Below are 20698 nucleotides of genomic sequence, written 5' to 3' on the forward strand. Positions count from 1 at the left end.
CTAAGGATGCGACAATGTACACATGCATCATTTGGATGCTTTTGTAGTGTCTTACTTATGTTGCATGGTGTCATAAACACAGTGTTTTTAGGTTGCTGTGTCAAGTTAAACGTAGTTTGAAACTTAGAAAAACATGCCTTGAGATCCCTGCATTCAGAATTGTTCTCCATCCAGCTATGTTTGAACACAACAACACGTTCTCACCTTGTACTGTCGCTAGTGTCAAGCAAGCCTGAGTGCGGCTTGTTCTATGTACAGCTGCACGTTGTCTGTACAGCTGGAGTTTTGCTTACTGCCCCCTGTTGAAAACAAGGGGTACTTCAAGCTTGAATTGCTCAGATTGCAGAAATATTCCTTATTACACTCCGGGGACATGTACACTGTAACTAATCACACTGAATTAACATGTTAAATCGACATCCCTAATATTAGATAGATAGATCGATAGATCGATCGATCCAATATTAGCAACATTCCCCCAAGTCATTTTTGTCTTTCCGTGTGCACAGTTGGACCGGACCGCCTCCCCGTCTATCAGCAGTATAGATTCAGCGAATGAGCCCAGAGAGCGCAGTGGGAGGGGAGAGAGCATTCTGCAGCGTATCCTGTGTCTGCCTGGAAACCAGCAGTGCTGTGACTGTGGGCAGGCCGACCCCCGCTGGGCGAGCATCAACCTGGGCGTGCTGCTCTGCATAGAGTGCTCCGGCATTCACAGGTTAGGCATGTTGTGATCATGATGACCATTATCCTTTATGGCAGGGGTCGGCAACCTTTTTGACATGGAGTGCCATTTTATTTTCCTGGTCAATGGCTGTGATGTTTTGCTAAACCTGATGATTATGATATAATCATCATCCTGCATGTGAATTTTCACAGAGCATCTTGTGAAAGTGCTTTAATGAAAGAAAACCTGTCCTTTTGTACAAAATGAGTTAACACAGTTAATGTCACAAATTTGCTTAATTGATTACTGATCACGAAATTGGGTTGAATCTTAAATATTTCTTATATTATGTCATTGTAATCATGTAATCACTAGCATGCAAGCAACAGCGAGAGAGGAGCAGGCTATTTTATTTATATGACGCTTTTCGCACCTGCATTCCAATCTACATCTTGATGTAATCCTTCCTCATGATCACGCAGCGTTTTCATCAGCTGAATGGGTGCCTAAACACTATTAAAGTGTGACAAGACTCGCGCTGCGCGTGCAAGCCATTCACGCATCACAAGCCGATCAACAAATATATCTGTTGGGTATACTGCAGTCTCATCACATTTTAACTTTTTGTTTAGCCTCCCATTCAGCTCATGAAAACACGCATCATGAGGAAGGATTACATCAAGATGTAGATTGGAATGCAGGTGCGGAATTTATATAAATAAAATAGTCTACTCCTCTCTTACCGTTGCTGGCATGCCAGCAATTACCCCTCCATGTGCCAATGCTGGCACGCATGCCATAGGTTGCCGACCCCTGCAATATGGGATTCCTTGGTGAAACATTTTTCTTTGAAGAATACCTGTTTACATCAAGTGTGATATGACTACACATAAAAGTGGTAAATATCTGAAAACCATTTTTGGCTGCAAAATTATTCACAAGAAGTCTGATGCCAAAATGTCAATCATTCATATGCAAAACATTCGGATATCTGAATGGTCACCATCCAAACAATAAAAGTCAACATAAGATCAAAATTAACCATTTTTACTTTCTTAAAGGTGCTCTCGGTAACATTTTGTTTATGTTTGCCAACACCAAGCGGTGTAGATGCAGCATCATGCGAAAACAGAAGTTCTCAGTCACTGATGTTAATGGTTAAATCTGGTATATGCAGTCAGACATGATTAATTAATTCCACGAGTGAAAGCGTTCAGTTACAAGGAATTATTGAGGTAAAGCAAGTAATAGTCTGGGCCATGTGGTCTCAAAATGCTGGTGCTCATAAATGTGCGCCCAGCACTATATGCAGAATAAAGCAGCTCTTTCTGTAAGACTGATATAACTAGAGTTTTCATCTTGTGCGTGTACATCATTTTAAACATATTTTTCAAACTATTACTAATTCTTTTTGTTTAAAAGTTTATCAGTTAAAGGGATAGTTCACCCAAAAAGGAAAATTCTCTCATTATTTACTCACCCTCATGCCATCCCAGATGTGTATGACTTTCTTTCTTCTGGAGAACACAAACAAAGATTTTTGTAAAAATGTCTCAGCTCTGTAGGTCCTCACAATGCAAGTGAATGGGTGCCAAAATGTTGACACTCCAAAAAGCACATAAAGGGTGCCTAAAAGTAATACATAAGACCCCAGTGGTTAAATCAATGTATTCAGAAGTGATATGATAATTTTGGGTGAGAAACAGATCAGTATTTAAGTAAATGTTTGCTAGAAATTCTTCTCCCTGCCCAGTAGGGAATGCATGAAGAATGCACCAAAAACACAAGAAGAAGAAAGTGAAAGTTGAAGTGGAAACTGATTGAACAGGGAGGGGAATTATAGTGAAAATGGACTTAAATATTGATCTGTTTCTCATCTACCCCTATCAGATCACTTCTGAAGATATAGATTTAACCACTGGAGTCTTATGGGTTACTTTTATGCAGACCTATGTTATTTGGAGCTTCACAATGTTGGCACCCATTCACTTGCATTGAATGGACCAAAGGTTTTGGGTGAACTATCTCTTTAGTGCAGAAATCTGTGAAAGGGTTTCATACAATGATGATGTCTCAATTAATGTCTACATAGTAGATTTAAAGGTGCTTTAAGCGTTTTTTTTTCATGGAAAGGTATGCAAAAAATATTCCTACTTCCTGAAAGATATGAAAGAAATAAGTGTCATGAGAAATCTCACCAGTCTCTGTGACAGCTCTAGAGTCTGTAAATAGCAAACAAAAATGTGTCCGCGTTCCACGGATAATGATGATTTCTGCCTGTCAATCATTTCGCGCATTCCCATAGTATTGTAGTTGCAGTGAATTATTGAGGCATAGTGCATTTTTATGCCATGTTGCTTATAACAGTTGTCAGCTGAGGGCGCTATTTTGCTGCTGTTGTTTTTTTAATAACCGTTTATGCTCTAAATAAAGCTCATTTTGGTATCTTTGGAGTTTGGGGTTTGGAAAGAGGGGGCGTGGCTAATCCAACGGCCCAGTCTCATGGAAGTAGAATGGGTGAAATCACTTACAGCACCTTTAACTCTGTTATTGCAAAAGGACAAGAAAACCCCTGTTTTCCATTATATGTCCCCTTCATGGCATTCATGAGGAGTTCAGAGAAGTTAACTTTGTGACCTAATATATATCAGATTATTGACATACTGACATAATCATTGCTTATGGAACCAGCCTTGTCCCGACTCTCTCAAATCTATTGAATATTCATGCTGTCCCTGACACCATGCCTCCCACACTCAGATCAAATGAGGCTTTAACTCCAGACAGTGTAGCACACCATCACAATCTTCTGTAATTTGAACTTGGTTGCCTGGAAACATGCTGATCAAGTGGGCAGAATGCACATTTACATGATAATGTGGGCAGCCGCTGTGTTTCTCAAGTTAGCATGTTGTTCTGTGATGTCAACCATCCCAGAACTGCTCTCCCTCAGTTTGAGTTGGAAAATGTTGCTTGGATTGTTTGTGTATCACAAGTAGTAAGGGTTTCAAGCCCCTGGGGTGTCTTTTGATTGGGCAACCATTTAGCAACCTTCCAGACCACCCTAGCAACCACCTAGCAACACCCTAATAATCTCCCATTTTAGCAACCGCATAGCAATACTCTAAAAATAACACTTAGAACACTACTGTAAAGCAACACCTTAGTATCTTGGTGGAGAGTTTTGTATTAGCAAACTTCAGGAAATGTAAACGCTTGTTTATTTATTTATTGATGCATTTATTTTTTATTTTCTAAACCTCAAAAAAACAAAAAACAAACATTTTGTCCCACTTGCCAATAGTTTTTCCCCTCTTTTCACAGGAGTTTGGGGGTCCACTGTTCAAAAGTTCGTTCTCTCACCCTGGATTCATGGGAACCAGAGTTACTCAAGGTTTTCTCAAATATCCACATAGTTTTTCTCCTAATCTTTCTTGCATTATCTTTCCCTGTGACATGAGCAAACACATCACAGCGTATACAAACAGGCAAATAATTGCTACCTCTTCTGTCTTAATGCAGTTGATGTGTGAACTAGGCAACAGTATCATCAACCACATCTATGAAGGTGGCTGTGAAGAACAGGGCCTGAAGAAACCAGGACCCAACAGTACCAGGTGAGTAATAAGGAATACATGTAGGCCACATACACAATGCAAAGTTTTGGAAGTAACAACTATATTTAAAGGGCTAGTTCACACGAAATTTAGGTGTAATGGTTTTGAAGGTTAAATTGCTGCCATTGTTGTCAAGGCAAGAAAAGGAGGCCTGGATTAAAGCAAAGTATGTGGAGAAAAAGTTCCTGAGGAAGATGATTACTGGTGAAGTTCTTGTTAACGGTGGGAGGAAGTCAGAGCACAGGTGGAACCCCAGGAAATGCAGGAGGCACAACAGCGCCACCACTGTTCCAAAAACACACCGCAAATACAGACAGGATCCAGGCAGTGCATCACCTGCAACACTCTCCTCTGGTACTCAATTAAAATGATTCTTGTTTCAGTGCTGCCCTGGATTTGATTATAATGCTTACAGAAAAAGGACAATGACATATTATGTTTTTGGACACTACAATTCTAATAATACCATGGTATTCTTTGAAATACCTTGTAGAACCATGTAAATACCATAGTACATAAATAAGGTAATCATTCAGTGCCATAGTATATATGGTATTAACATCATTGAACCACGGTACCATCGCAGTACATTTTTGTTGGGTAATACCTGTGTTAAATGTTAAATCTTTCAACAAAGGTATAACTTATCATATATTTATTTTTAGCAACTGCTGCACTAGAGAGAAAGTTTTGGCGAGAGTCTCTATTCTGTCCAGATGAGCTGGACTCCCTCTTTTCCTACTTTGACACTGGTTCAGGGCCTCGCAGTAAGTATTATATTCCTATATAAGAGACTGCTTTAACTCTTGGTTAGACTGGGACTGCACCTAAAGCTCTTGTGTGAAAATTCCCTATAAAGTGATGAAATAATTAGAACAAGAGTAGCAAACATAAAAAAAATTATTAAACTGAAATCATTCTCTATTAATGGCACCAAGTATGGGAGAATTAGCATCTCACATTATCAGCTCACCATTCAGTTCTCTGTTTATACGCTGGATCTCGTGAATCTGTTTTTGTTTTGTGTTTTGTTTTGTTTTGCTATTGTTTTGTTTGTTTTTCGTTTAGCTTAGTTTTGTTTGCTTTTGTTTAGCTTAGTTTTGTTTGCTTTTGTTTAGTTTGTTTTTTTTTTGCTTGATTTTGATTTGTTTGCTTTTTGTTTTCTTTGCTTTAGTTTTCCCTTGGTTTTGATTCGTCTCATTTGCTTTTGTTTTGAATGGTTTTGTATTGTTTTGTTTGCTTTTGTTTTGTGTTTTATTTGCTTTTGTTTTGCTTTCCTTGCTATTTATTGTATTGTTCCGTTTGTTTGGTTTTGTGTTGTTTTGTTTGCTTTTGTTTTTTGTTTTGCTTGGTTTTGTAATGTTTCGTTTGCTTTTGTTTTGCTTGGTTTTGTATTGGTTTGTTTGCTTTTTTTGTTCTGTTTGCTTTTGTTTTGTTTTTTATTGTTGTATAACTGTGAAGCGTTGTGTCATCATGTTTGCTGTCAGTGTAGGTTGTATGTAACTGACACTCTGGAGTGTAATATGCCCGTGGTGGGCATGTGTTGGTCCTGCAGGTCTGAGCAGTGACAGTGGGTTAGGTGGCAGTACTGACGGCAGCACTGACATCTTGGTATTTGAGTCTGTGGTGGACAGTGTAACAGAGGAGGGTGAGTGACTGACTCAAATATTAAAAAATGAATCAGACTCATGTCACCGTCTTGCACATCTATGTAACACTATTTTCCGTATTGACCGTTTGAAACATATAACCAATTGTGTTATATATGTTCTTGTAATATTTAGAGTGTGAGGTGTCTGAGGACTCAAGTAATGAAGCTGAACTGGAGCCTGAAGCATCAGATCCAGAGGATTTGAGAGAACTGGATCCTGGAGCATTACTTTCAAAGGCCTGTCAGGCTCGAAATCTGCCCGTGATGGCTGAAGCGCTGGCACATGGAGCGGATGTCAACTCCATCAATGAAGAAGATGAGGGGAAGAGCCCACTAATGCAGGCTGTGATTGGGGTAAGACAGCCAAAAAAAATTCACATGCCATCTCAAACTTTCTTTTTGGGAACACAAACAAAGATATTTTGAAGGGGGCCTGGGTAGCTCAGTGGTAAAGACGATTGCCACCACCCCTGGAATTCGCTAGTTCGAATCCCAGGGCGTGCTGAGTGACTCCAGCCGGGAATCCTAAGCAACCAAATTGGCCTGGTTGCTAGGGAAGGTAGAGTCACACAGGGTAACCTCCTCGTGATCGCTATAATGTGGTTCGCTCTCGGTGGGGCGCGTGGTGAGTTGTGCGTGGATGCCGCAGTGGATGGCGTGAAGCCTCCACACGCACTATGTCTCCGCGGTAACGTGCTCAACAAGCCACGTGATAAGATGCACGGGTTGACGGTCTCAGACACGGAGGCAGCTGGGATTCATCCTCCACCACCCGGATTGAGACGAGTCACTATGCCACCACGAGGACTTAGAGCACATTGGGAATTGGGCATTCCAATTTGGGAGAAAAAAAAAATATATATTTTGAAGGATATTAATATGTGTGTTTGTCCATACAATGCAAGTCATTGGGGTCCAAAACTTTCAAGCTCCAAAAAGGACATGAAGGCAGTTAATCCATGTGTTCTGAAGATATTTGATCAGTTTTTGGTGAGCAACAGACCAAAATGTAACTCCTTTTTCAGAATAAATCTATACATTTGCTGACTCTTTGGCTCATTCATGAGAGAAGCTCAGTTACATTTCCTCGCTTTTGACATATGCAGACTCTACGTGTACAGCGCTGTGCGCGTGCGTCAAGTGCGAGGAAGTGTCGGGAAAATAAGTCAGATTTGAGATGGCATAAGGGTGAGTAAATGATGAGAGAATTATGATTTTTGGGGGGTGAACTATTCCTTTAAAGATCTGGGCTGGAAACCAAAAATTTGGAGGCTCAAACCCACAAGGGGCGTTCCATAAGCTGTAACCACTGTCTCTTAACTACGCTGCAAAATGTATTTATTTTTTACTCTGTAATTTTGTAGTTTTCTAGTAAGAATATCAAAACATCTTTAAAAACAAGACACATTTACTTAAGAAACAAAAGAAAAAATACCAAATACATTTTCTAGTTTTCAGCATGAACCTAACTAAGGGTTGTTTGGTCTAAAAATAAGACTTAATATTTTACGTCATTTTGCTCTGCAAGTAAATGTGTCTTGTTTTAAGGATGTTTACATATTCTTACTGGAAAACAAGGCAAAAAGACAGAGTAAGAAAATTACTTTTGTAGTGAATGACAGTTTATATTAGGTTACTCAGGAGACTGTCCCTGTAATAATTCTAAAAACTGTTAGTCAAGTTGGATAAAAGGTGTTTTGAAAGGTGTGTTGTTGTCAAAACACTCAACCTCTGGTTTTGTATGTTCAGGGTTCTTTAATAGCCTGTGAGTTTCTGCTTCAAAATGGTGCAGATGTCAACCAAAGAGATCACAGAGGAAGAGGCCCGCTGCATCATGCCACATATTTAGGTCAAACTGGGTAAGTCTACACTTAAACATATACTCTAATTTTGACATACATAAATACATTCACACATAAGCATATGATGTGTTTTGAATGCTGGTCCCCAGCATGTTATTCTGGTGTGCTGGTGTGCTTTGTGTGTTATTTGGTGCTTAAGATTTTTCACCAGTGGTCTATAAAGCCTCATAATGTGACTGCATGTGAAGATAAGCATCAAGCTAAATATTGGCAATAAAATGATACTACATAACAATAACTTACTTATAACAATAACTAGATGTTCATGATTCTACAGTAGTTTCAGGGCTATAGACTACAGTTATTTGGGATGAATTTTTATGTCACCAAATAACAAAATCAAAATACTTGATTGCATAAAAACATGATTGTTCAGATGCATTTTTTGCATTGTGTATGCCCACATTGAGTTTTGTGGATGAATGTTGATGATCAATTAAAGTGATCGAAGATGCACACTAAAAAAGTATACTTTTATGTGTCACCATTGTTATCAGATTAGCTCGCAAGTTTTTGTGCATTGTTCTTAACTTGCTTTTATTCACCTTTTCTTCGTTCGGATTTTGTGTTTTTGTTTTTCCAGTCAAGTGTGTTTGTTCCTGAAACGAGGAGCGACCCAGAACGATGGTGATGAGGATGGGCAGGACCCTCTGAGCATAGCAGTCCAAGCCGCTAATGCAGACATAGTTACTCTGTAAGTTTAAACAACACCTGTGTAAGTGCATATATGTTATATGTTTGAATCATGAAGTATAGTGCATTAGAGAATGTGTAATGATTTAATCTAACTTAAAAAGGTATTTACATGAACATTACTACCATGTATATCTCTGTTCTTCTCTCGGCAGGTTGCGTCTGGCACGGATGAACGAGGAGATGCGCGAGTCGGAGGGTCCCTTCGGTCAGCCAGGTCAATATTCTAGCAGCAGTCCAACAGAACAGCAGTATAAGAAATGCATACAGGAGTTTATCTGTCTCAACATAGCCCAGTACTAGAGAGTTCAGCGTAGTGCATTTTCCCATCATTCCCGCCATGATCTGCCATGTGTTTGTTTACTATAAGGACAGGCCGGTTTGTGTTGCAATCACTGTTTGCCCTGCTAGAGAAAAGTTGGTCATTATCTGATTTAGGTGGTTAATTATCTGAACTACTAGCCCAGTGGGGCAGAGGCCAACCCACAAATTAACTGCAAGGTTACAGCAAATGGTTGACCTTGTAGACCATCTTGGTCAATGTGCTTAGGGCTGGTAGACCACTGGTTTTAGTACAACAATATGCTACTAAAGCCAAGTGCACACTACAAGACTGTAGATCGGCACCCTGGGCAAACTTAAAGACTCACAGTGTTTCTGTCATGTTTGTGTGCACACTACACGACTGATCGAAGGCTGGGTATGTCGACAACATAACCATTCCTTTCCAACTGAAGCTAGATCCCGAAACACATTCACAAACATATTTGTGATAACATGTCAACAAACAACATGAAAGAAGTGCTTGCAAATGTTTTTGCACTAATTTTTTAAAGAACGGGAGAAATAAGAAAAAGATGGAAAGATGAAAAGTTTGATGTTTCATTTTATTTTAAGATTATTTTCTGGCTCCTGCTACCCAAGGCTCTTCCGCTCTCTCTATGTTTCATTGGCTGTTGCTCATTGCCGGTCACTTGCTTGTCAGGACAGTACGCACACCTGACGACTTGTCGGTTAGGTTTCAAAAAGGTTTTAAATCTGTTGTAAAGTCTCTCAGAAGTGTGCACAATTTAAGAATTGGCAAGTTTTTTGTTTAAGTCAGAGTTTTAGTCTTTTGACGAAGATGTCCTTTACATTTCATCAGTATTTTGTCATGTCATATTCATTCATTGGACCCACTTTATATTAGATGTCTTTAACTACTATGTACTTAAGCATTTGATACAATGTACTTATTATGTACATATGTGTTGTTGCATTGTACTTACTTTTAAAGTACCTGCATTTAATTTACCCTAAACCTACCCATACCTGAACCTCAGTAGCAGCAAATGTGAATCGTTTGAGAATTTTGCAGAACAACATGTAGTTACATAATAAGTACATTGTATTATACGTATTTTAATGTTAGTAAATAGTAGTTAAAGACTCCTAATATAAAGTGGGACCCATTAATTTTAGTCAGATTTTCTTGGACTAAAACAAAGGCATAAACTGTCATTTTATTCAACGAAGTAACATTTTAATGATAATGAGCAAAATGACAAAATCGTGTCAATCTATAACAAATCAAACTTTAATCAAATTTTCAAGCATTTAGAAAAACATGAACATTTATTAATTTAAACATGTAGGCATATCAAACATGCAAAAGATACAACAAAATACAACTGGTCTTCTTGTGAAAACCTAAGCTCCTGAAGTAATAGCTACGTAGTAATTAATACCGGTATACTGAAGTATTGGTAACTTTTGTGAAGTTACTGTATTCTGAATTCTTCATGCTTTAGAGACTGTTATTAATATTCCATGATTTAGACAGTTTTGGATATGGCATTGCGTGTAGTGCGTTTTTATGGAAACAGCGTATTCACAACAAATGTTACGCCTTCTGACAAGTGAGCAAATTTGTTCAAGTTCACTTGTTTATTTGCAGACATGAATTGTAATTTTGTAATATATGTAGGAAATCAGGACCACTCACATTAACATGAAGACTCCAGTCATATCAGTAACCTATAAAAGCTGTTTTATTCTACATGGAGAGGCTCCACACATGGGGGCTGCCATGTTAGAATCACATGACCAACTGAATACTACTCGCTTAATCTCAGTAACCATCCTGTTGTTTGACACTTTCACTCATTAATTGAAGTAATCATGGCTGACAGTGAATACTAAATTTCTACAGTGGCATCTGAAACTGAAAACTATTGATTTTAAATGATACTTCATTCAAATCGCTAGGTGTCAGGGTAAGTCCAAGATGACACAAAGACAAAAGTTACTGAATGCACCTTTAACATTGCTGTTGGCGACAGGCATGCGCAGCGATCTAAAACTTTGCTGACTGAAAACATTAAAGGCGACAAACTTGAGTCGTGTGATGTGCGCTTGTCTTAACTATATCAAAGCCACACTGCTTACCATGGTGCTGCCCATTTCAAGACAATATATGGGTTTGCGCATTGTGGTTACTGATTTAGCAAACTGTGGTACTGTAAGCCAAAAAATAAGTTATTCAATGTTTCGTCAGGATTTGTGATATGGTATTACCCTACTAGAGTAAGATGGTACCAGGTTTAAGCAGTCAAGAAGTTCACAGTATGTAGGTGCATTTCTACAACAGTCACCAGGGACCAATTTCAAAGACTATTACACTTACTGACTGTGTCCTATTGTAAGTATCTTAAAACTGTTGAACTAACTGACTCAAAAGCCTCTGGGTTATAGTTAAAATGGCATTATACAGTATGATAGGCAGCTGTGTCTAACTCTTTCCATGCAGTGTTCTGGTGGCATCTTTTGTACATTTTTACGTGGTTTAAACAAGGATTGGGCCCTAAAAATATTTTGTGCTTGCAAATGCATGAATCTAGGGAAAGTGGGATCATAATACTGTGATTATTATATGTCATAAATGTATAAAATGTCTTTGTTAAAAACTATTAATCTGCTAACCGAAAATGTGATTGCGTTGACTTTAATGCCACTGTTATGCACTTTTTCTTAACTCCACTGTTTTTTGTTTTGTTTTTTGCTTGTTTTTGGGAGATGGTATAGAAAATGCCTCGAACAGGATTTTTATGCATTTTTGAGGACTGCACATAGCAATAGTGCAATGACATGTTTGCATTTTCTATTATGATTTTATCGGAAAAAAACTGATTGTATTTTTGTAACTCCTTATACTTTATGAATTTTACCATTCTCAACCAAACTCAATTTTGAACTCTACATTAAATGGTTAATTGAATTGCTACTGTAGGCATGCAGAGAAACACAATCCACAGACCAGAAACAAAACCAAAAAAAAAAACTTATTGTTGTAAAATCAAAAAGCTGTTTGCACTCAAAAGATATTGTAGTATTTTTTTAAGATTTACACATTTCAGTTTCATACCAAAATTCCGTCAAATTTAATTGTGTAATTTTTAACAAAATTTAAGTAATAAAACTTAAAATATTTAGTTTAAATTTATTTTGTTAAAGATTACTCAATTCAGTTTGATGAAATTTTGTTATGAAATTGAAATGTGTAAATGCTAAATTTATTTTTATTTTTTGTGTATCCAGTACTGTACGTACAAACCAACTAGTAGAAATAAAATTTCTGTCATCATTTACTCACCGCCATGTTCTTCCAAACCTGTAAGACTTTTCTTTCTTCTGTGTATAGAACAACATGAGAGTGAGTAAATGATGGCATTGATTTCCATTTTTGGGTGAACTATCTATTTAAGTCTAGATTACTAGAAATCAGTGATTAGAATCAACTGTCCAATGCCATCATGATTCACGCTTGTCTAGCGCTCTTAAAGTCCCAACCAAAGACAACAGACATTTTCATATATGAGGAAACCAATCAAACAAATAGCACTTGATTTATAAATATAATACATATCTGTAGCTTGTGACGCAGACTAGACAGTTTTCCCCCCTAAATACAGAATGATAAACATTGGGGTGAAAGGACATTGTTTCTCTGGCCAATCAAATTTGAGTACTTTCTGTATTATGCTTGTATGTTGTACAGGAACATACAATTTGTAAATATATAAAAAAGTGATACAATGAACAATACTAAATAAACAGAATCTATTTGAACTCAATCCTGTGGAAAATGCAACCAAAAGCATCCTCTAAATAAAATATAAAATATCAGTATTAGTTTTTAAATACTGTGTAACGAGAAATGTTCTACATTGTGGCTGTAGTTGCGCATAAACTCTTCTACTGCTTGCTTTCAAAATTGTGTTCAATAATTTATGTATACTTTAATTTCTGTCACTCTAAAAATGTTCAAATGTGTCTGAATATTGTATAACTCATTCTTCTGTAAACTAAAACCACTGCAGCTTATTTGATCTTTTTGCTCTGCATTTCTGCCCTTTTATCTGTTGTCCTCTTAAACACAGAAAATAAATGAACAATGTGACTGAATTACTAACTGCTTGTGCTTGCCTTCTCTTCTGTTGCCTCTTCCTTCTCTATAGTGCTCTGCTAAATTAGTATGCACTATTATAGAACTATCTACATTAACTATCAACTCATTAATAAACTCTCAAGAAGATGCTTTTTTCAGTTCCTTGTGATACAAATGATCAGGTTTCTTGTTCTAAACCATTTCAAAACTACAATTGTATATATTGTATAGTATAATATACATGTAAATAACTCATTATTGCATTTACTGTTTTTTTCAAATTCATCTTGTCATTTTTAAAAGGAATATACCATGTTAGATACAAGCTAAACTCAATTAACAGCATTTGTGGCATTTTGTTTACTATAGAAAAAAAATTTGACCTGTACCTCAATTTGAAAAATAAATAAATTAATTAATTAATTAATAAAAAAAAAAAAATAAAAAAATGTATATATATATATATATATATATATATATATATATGTATTGACAGAAATATATTTAGAATGGAAGTCTATGGGGCTTCTTCTAGAGACATTAGTCAGTACATGCGAGTACCCCTTCCTGGAAAGACAGGGACAGTCTCTTAGTTTTAAATGAAACATGAGAAATTCACACCATTTAGCAAAGTGTTCAAACCCTCTTTTTTGTTCTCTCCATACTTTAAGTTGTTGCTATGGTCACCGAAACAGTACAAAGACCCTATGTGGCACAAAGATTTTGAGACCAGGCTAAAAGTAGGAGCCAGTGTGGTTTACTTTGAAAGGGGCAATTCATGAGCTGTAGTGCCGTTACTACCCCTTTAATTCTTTATCTAATTCTTTGAAGTTTGAAGTGGCACTTGTCCACAAACACTTGTGCACCATTACTTTTGTTTTTACACATTAGATGCACTGTTATCCATTCTGAGGTATTGCATTTATTTTTATTTTACATGTTTTATTTTATTAATTGTTATTAATTTATTTATTTTATTAATTGTATTTATGTGATTTTGATATTTATTTTGTATGTGTATTGTTTATTTTTATTTATTTATTTATTTATTTTGCTAGGAAATACAAATCAGTCTTTGTCTCAAATTTTGGTAACAGGGTTTGATTCATATAAAATGAATCTAAAATAAAACGCCTCATATAATATTTAGTTTGACCACTTGAGGTTGACAAACACTTTTTTCTGAAAGTTGTGCACCTCCATTCACTGTCCATTTAAAAATAAATAAATAAATAAATAAATAAATAAATAAAACTAATATTCAGAGACAAATTGTACACTATTTGCAGAAAGTGGCAAGTGCATTTTAAAATGCCAAAAATGCAGATATACAGTGCATCCGGAAAGTATTCACAGCGCTTCACTTTTTCCACATTTTGTTATGTTACAGCCTTATTCTAAAATGGATTAAATTCATTATTTTCCTCAAAATTCTACAAACAATACCCCATAATGACAATGTGAAAGAAGTTTGTTTGAAATCTTTGCAAATTTATTAAAAATAAAAAACGGGAAATAAATCACATGTACATAAGTATTCACAGCCTTTGCCATGACACTCAAAATTGAGCTCAGGTGCATCCTGTTTCCACTGATCATCCTTGAGATGTTTCTACAACTTGATTGGAGTCCACCTGTGGTACATTCAGTTGATTGGACATGATTTGGAAAGGCACACACCTGTCTATATAAGGTCCCACAGTTAACAGTGCATGTCAGAGCACAAACCAAGCCATGAAGTCCAAGGAATTGTCTGTAGACTTCCGAGACAGGCTTGTATCGAGGCACAGATCTGGGGAAGGGTACAGAAAAATCTCTGCAGCATTGAAGGTCCCAATGAGCACAGTGGCCTCCATCATCCGTAAATGGAAGAAGTTTGGAACCACCAGGACTCTTACTAGAGCTGGCCGCCCAGCCAAACTGAGCAATCGGGGGAGAAGGGCCTTAGTCAGGGAGGTGACCAAGAACCCGATGGTCACTCTGACAGAGCTCCAGCGTTTCTCTGTGGAGAGAGGAGAACCTTCCAGAAGAACAACCATCTCTGCAGCACTCCACCAATCAGGCCTGTATGGTAGAGTAGCCAGACGGAAGCCACTCCTCAGTAAAAGGCACATGACAGCCCGTCTGGAGTTTGCCAAAAGGCACCTGAAGGACTCTCAGACCATGAGAAACAAAGATTGAACTTTTTGGCCTGAATGGCAAGCGTCATGTCTGGAGGAAACCAGGCACCGCTCATCACCTGGCCAATACCATCCCTACAGTGAAGCATGGTGGTAGCAGCATCATGCTGTGGGGATGTTTTTCAGCGGCAGGAACTGGGAGACTAGTCAGGATCGAGGGAAAGATGAATGCAGCAATGTACAGAGACATCCTTGATGAAAACCTGCTCCAGAGCGCTCTGGACCTCAGACTGGTGCGAAGGTTCATCTTCCAACAGGACAATGACCCTAAGCACACAGCCAAGATAACAAAGGAGTGGCTCCGGGACATCTCTGTGAATGTCCTTGAGTGGCCCAGCCAGAGCCCAGACTTGAACCCGATTGAACATCTCTGGAGAGATCTGAAAATGGCTGTGCACCGACGTTCCCCATCCAACCTGATGGAGCTTGAGAGGTCCTGCAAAGAAGAATGGGAGAAACTGCCCAAAAATAGGTGTGCCAAGCTTGTAGCATCATACTCAAAAAGACTTGAGGCTGTAATTGGTGCCAAAGGTGCTTCAACAAAGTACTGAGCAAAGGCTGTGAATACTTATGTACGTGATTTTTTTTTCTTTTTCGTTTTTTCTTTTTAATAAATTTGCAAAGATTTCAAACAAACTTCTTTCACATTGTCATTATGGGGTATTGTTTGTAGAATTTAGGAAAATTATGAATTTAATCCATTTTGGAATAAGGCTGTAACATAACAAAATGTGGAAAAAGTGAAGCGCTGTGAATACTTTCCGGATACACTGTATCAATAAGTTCAATGCCTGTGCTGAGTGACTCCAGCCAGGTCTCCTAAGCAACCAAATTGGCCCGGTTGCTAGGGAGGGTAGAGTCACATGGGGAACCTCCTCGTGGTCGCTATAATGGATGCCGCGGAGAATAGCGTGGGCCTCCACACGTGCTACGTCTCCGGGGTAACGTGCTCAACAAGCCACGTGATAAGATGCGCGGATTGACGATCTCAGACGTGGAGGCAACTGAGATTCGTCCTCCGGCACCCAGATTGAGGCGAGTCACTACGCCACCACGAGGACTTAGAGCACATTGAGAACTGGGCATTCCAAACTGGGGAGAAAAAGGAGGAAAAAAAAAATAGGCCCAATGCCCTTATAATATGCCAATTTAGCCCTTTAAGCTCTGAGGGTGTTTTTAAAGATTACAGTGGCATACCCTAAATTAAAGGCTTATAACTCGAGGGTCAAGTGTTTGGTATAATTTTAAAGAAAACTTTTCATATTTTTTAATGATATAGATTATGATAGATTCTGAGACTCTTAGCCTAACAAACTGCTAAAAGAAATCTTAAAAGAATTGAGGCAAAATGTACTTTTTTCTTATTTTTTTATTTGACAAACAGTATATCTCAGGGTGTAAATAAGGAAGCTCCGAAAAACTTTTTGTTTTGTTCCCAATCATGTCACATGTAGCTGAGTAAAAGTTTGTGTTGTTACAACAAACCAATCAAAAGTTATTGCATCATAAAAACAATTATTGATCCTAGTGTCCAAAAACGTCTCCAAGTGTCCAAAAGCCTCTCCAAATAAATGAAACATAATAAATGTACATAAGAACTATTTACACATGCAAACACAACAATGACTAAATGTTTGCATAGCATGCAGATATGATTTTAGTTATGAGATTTCACAGAATGAGTTTCATTCTGTGCCATCTGAGTCATCATTAAATGCTGGCCATATGTGATTAGAGTGATGGATCACATGACTGTCTGCCCAAATATGGAGGACTTTCACCACTGGTAGGGGCAATCTGAACCCAATCTGATTAGCGTTCCATGTGCTACATTTCTGATGACGTCATCTGATCCAGGAAAGCTGATGTGTTTGTTGCCAGATAGCAAGGTGCCACATTGTGTGCGCATTGTGCTTCGTGTGGGTTATCTAATGATTTATGTATCCAATTACTTTGTGTGTGAGCCGTTTTAAATATAAATTATATTTTATGTTTTGTTCATTTTTTGTGACGTTGTAAGCAAAAACGAGGCATATGAGCAAAACATGTTCACATGAAACATGTATGTCAAAGACATATACTTAGCCATTACTCACTATATTTTTGTCTGTGAGTAAAACAAATAAGCTGGTTGTATTCTACTCTTTGAGAGCTTTCCAACAACAAATGACACAAGGCAATAACAATAATATGTACAGTGCAATTTTTTTTTATAAATTATCAAAATGGAACAGTTCTGCTTTTTCTGCAACTTTCAAAGCACTTGTTCAGTTCTAGTCATAATGCCTACATACATTGTAAAATAGAGATTCTAAGCTTTAAACGATACCTATTTTTGTTGGTCAAGACTGTAGTTATTAGCATTTTGATTATTATTACAATAACGGGCCCATCTGAGCTTAAAGGGTTAGAAACCTGCTTTTGCAGTAGTAAAGCAAAAAAGCTTCACATCTCTACGAACATTAGATAATTGTCATTTTATCATGAATTGTTTTAATCCTACTGTCTGTATTTAAAAGCATCAGTGCATTTTGGATATTCACATAACTGTGATATTGTACGACTGTGTTTTATCCTATTTTAGGTGACACCACATATCTGGACATTTTCCGTGAGTTTTCTCATATGGCATCACACAATCCTGAGAAATTGAAACGGAGGAGTATTCATTTCCGTCACTCATTCAGGTAGCTGTATGATGTCCATTATTCATCTGTATTGTTACATTAATGGTTTATAAATATAAAACAACCTTTATTTTTCTTTGTAATCTAGAGTTTGACTGATCAACCGAGCCAGAGTAGAAGACACTTTGAGAAGCTGATATCATAAATGGAAATGAGTGTAAAGGATTTAAGTCAATACTTATGGTTTCATGTTGAATGTTTGTAATGATTTTACAGATATTTTTGTATGGCTTTATGGGGGTCAGCTGGACTTATCCCCCAATTTTTTGTTTTGTTTTTGTTTCCTTTAGGCATTCTCTTCCTTCTTTTTTCAACCTTAGCTGTAGACAGTAATAAGCACTTAACAAAGCACTAAATGGTCTCATATCAAAACTGCTACTATATATGCTTTCATCTGTGTTAAAAACAGACTGCATTTAATTAAAAAGTCATGCATGAATTTTATGCCATTTTTCATTTAATCTCAATACAAGCAATATATCAACTGTCCTTTACTGCAAAACATAAACAGCCCTGATTGTTTTACTGTTTTACATTTACAAGCAGTTGGACTAATGGGAAAGTTTTTTTCCAAACTTTGTCTTTCCAAACTTTTTAGAAATCTTTTAATCACTTTATCATTTGCTGTAGTGATAAATGTACTGTTCTGTATTGACTATGCTGGTGTAGTCTATATTTGTTTTGATCTTTTATCAGTACAGTCATTATAAATCATTGCAAATTTAAATGCAGATATTGTATACTGTCTTTTTAGATGCAAATTGATAATATATCTTAAAATAATGGTATTTTGTAACAATGCAAAATTATGGTGTGTGAACCTGAGAAAGCATGAGAATACACTATCTTATAAAAATGTATTTTTTAATATGCAAGATAATAGACAATTGTAATAAAAAATTTGCTGCATTGTAATATACTGTGTGATTTGTATGATTTGTACATCTATCCAACATTTTCACTTTCGAACAAAGGGGATAAAATGATAGGTGTGATTGTTAAGCACACCATATTTTCCATAAAATAATCTGAAATAATTTAGGTTATGTCTTCACTGTAAAACATGTTATACATAAGTTCACACATATTACTTTTGAAGGAAAAAAATGTGTACATGGTCATTAAGTATTGATGTGGAAGGGGGTAAACAGAAGATTATGTTCTAATATTAGATGCAGCAAACAGTTTAAGGTTATTTTATTATTATTACAGTATAAAAATAATTTCATTATATGATGCTTAAAATTAGTAGTTAAAGGGATAGTTCACCCAAAATTGAAAAATTCTGTTATCATTTACCCTCATGTTGTTCCAAACCTTTATGACTTCCTCCCATGGAACCAAAAAGTAAAAGTAGTATGTTAGTCTCAGTCACCATTCACTTTCATTACATCTTTTCCATACAATGAAAGTGAATAGTCATTCAGATTTGGAATGACATGAAAATTATAGAATCATTTAAATTTTTTGGATGAACTTATCCTTTAGTGTATGATTAAACATATATTTCATACAACTTTGACTGCAAAAAATGAATAAAAATAATAATAATAATAAAATAAAATTCTTTTGTTTCCTTGTTTGCCAATGGGACAAGAAAAATAAACTTAAAGGAATGTTCCGGGTTCAATACAAGTTGATCTCAATCGACCACATTTGTGGCATAATGTTGATTACCACAAAAAAATAAAAAATAAAAATAAAAAACATTTGACTCATTCCTCCTTTTCTTTAAAAAATAACAAATAAAATCTGTGTTATAGTGAGGCAATGGAACTTACAATGGAAGTGAATGGGGCCAATTTTTGGAGGGTTTAAAGGCAGAAAGTTGAAGTTTATAATTTTACAAAAGCACTAACATTAATTCTTCTGTATTTTTTCAAGCTGTAAAATTGTTTAAATATTAATTTTTACAGTCATTTTAGCATTTTGGGTTTGTTGACATTACATCGTCATGACAATAAAGTTGTAAACTGGCTATAAATTTATATAGAAAAGGTTAGTGAGTGATTTTATCACACTTAAATCATGATAACATGCATATTGTTTAAGTCTTATGTCTATACTTTTGAAACAGTGTGTATTTTAATGTTTACAGATTAGCCCCATTCACTTCCATTGTAAGTGCATCAATGTAACCCAGATTTGAGCTTCTTTTAAAGTAAAGTAGGGGCAAGTCAAAATGTATTTTTGTGGTAATCAATATTATGCCACAAATGCTGTTGTTTGAGCTTAACTTGTATTGAACCTGAAATATTCCTCTTATTTTTTTCAGACCCCATTGGCAAATCTTTATTTATTTATTTATTTATTATTATTTTTTTAGCTGAAAGTTCACTACATTTTGTCTGATTTCTCTAAAAAAGACTTCATATTTAATGCCATTTAGCTTGTCAAGTAAATATACCTTGTTTTAAGAATGTTTAGATATTTTTACTGGAAAACAAGACAAAAATACTAATTAAGAAAATGATTTTTTGTAGTGTATTATGTTGTTTCAAAACCTGGTTAAACTGACGTTCACACATTTTATCCCTTATTTCTTAAACAGTTAGACAGTTTCAATGCCATATAAACTTCCAGGATATGCAATGATAATGATACTGCAATCCTAAACATATTTTCATAGAGTGTGAAATAAACTATATTTAGACTATAATTTATTTATGTTAAAACAATATAAATTTGTTGTAAAGTGATAGTTCACCCAAAAATATCCCAGATATGTATGGCTTTCTTTGTTCTGCTGAACACTAACAAAGATTTTTTTTAAATATCCAAGTCTTCAATTAATATCCAAGAAGTCCTTTCAATGTGAATGTTGGCCAGAACTTTGAAACTCCAAAAATCATATAAAGGCAGCATAAAAGTAATCCATACGACTCCAGTGGTTAAATATATGTCTTCTGAAGCAATGC

General features: G+C 36.3%; 1 protein-coding gene across 5 annotated transcripts in view; it reads left to right on the plus strand.

The window, feature by feature from the left end:
* LOC127420498 (arf-GAP with coiled-coil, ANK repeat and PH domain-containing protein 3-like) overlaps positions 1-18682 on the plus strand; it is a 113266-nt gene extending 94584 nt beyond the window's left edge. For 3 of the 5 annotated variants that reach the window (XM_051662839.1, XM_051662842.1, XM_051662841.1), the window contains 12 exons: positions 510-715; positions 3989-4058; positions 4187-4281; positions 4418-4635; positions 4947-5048; positions 5828-5929; positions 6066-6286; positions 7682-7791; positions 8378-8488; positions 8643-8704; positions 17678-17780; positions 17869-18682. In XM_051662839.1, coding sequence (XP_051518799.1) covers positions 510-715; positions 3989-4058; positions 4187-4281; positions 4418-4635; positions 4947-5048; positions 5828-5929; positions 6066-6286; positions 7682-7791; positions 8378-8488; positions 8643-8704; positions 17678-17780; positions 17869-17875 — 1407 coding nt within the window. In that variant the 3' untranslated portion in view covers positions 17876-18682. The remainder of the gene's footprint in view (positions 1-509; positions 716-3988; positions 4059-4186; positions 4282-4417; positions 4636-4946; positions 5049-5827; positions 5930-6065; positions 6287-7681; positions 7792-8377; positions 8489-8642; positions 8705-17677; positions 17781-17868) is intronic. The other 2 variants (XR_007893820.1, XM_051662840.1) reach the window with 2 other exon arrangements.
* The last annotated feature ends 2016 nt before the right edge of the window (positions 18683-20698 follow it).

Source organism: Myxocyprinus asiaticus, chromosome 29 (assembly GCF_019703515.2).
Source record: "Myxocyprinus asiaticus isolate MX2 ecotype Aquarium Trade chromosome 29, UBuf_Myxa_2, whole genome shotgun sequence".
Classification (NCBI taxonomy): domain Eukaryota; kingdom Metazoa; phylum Chordata; class Actinopteri; order Cypriniformes; family Catostomidae; genus Myxocyprinus; species Myxocyprinus asiaticus.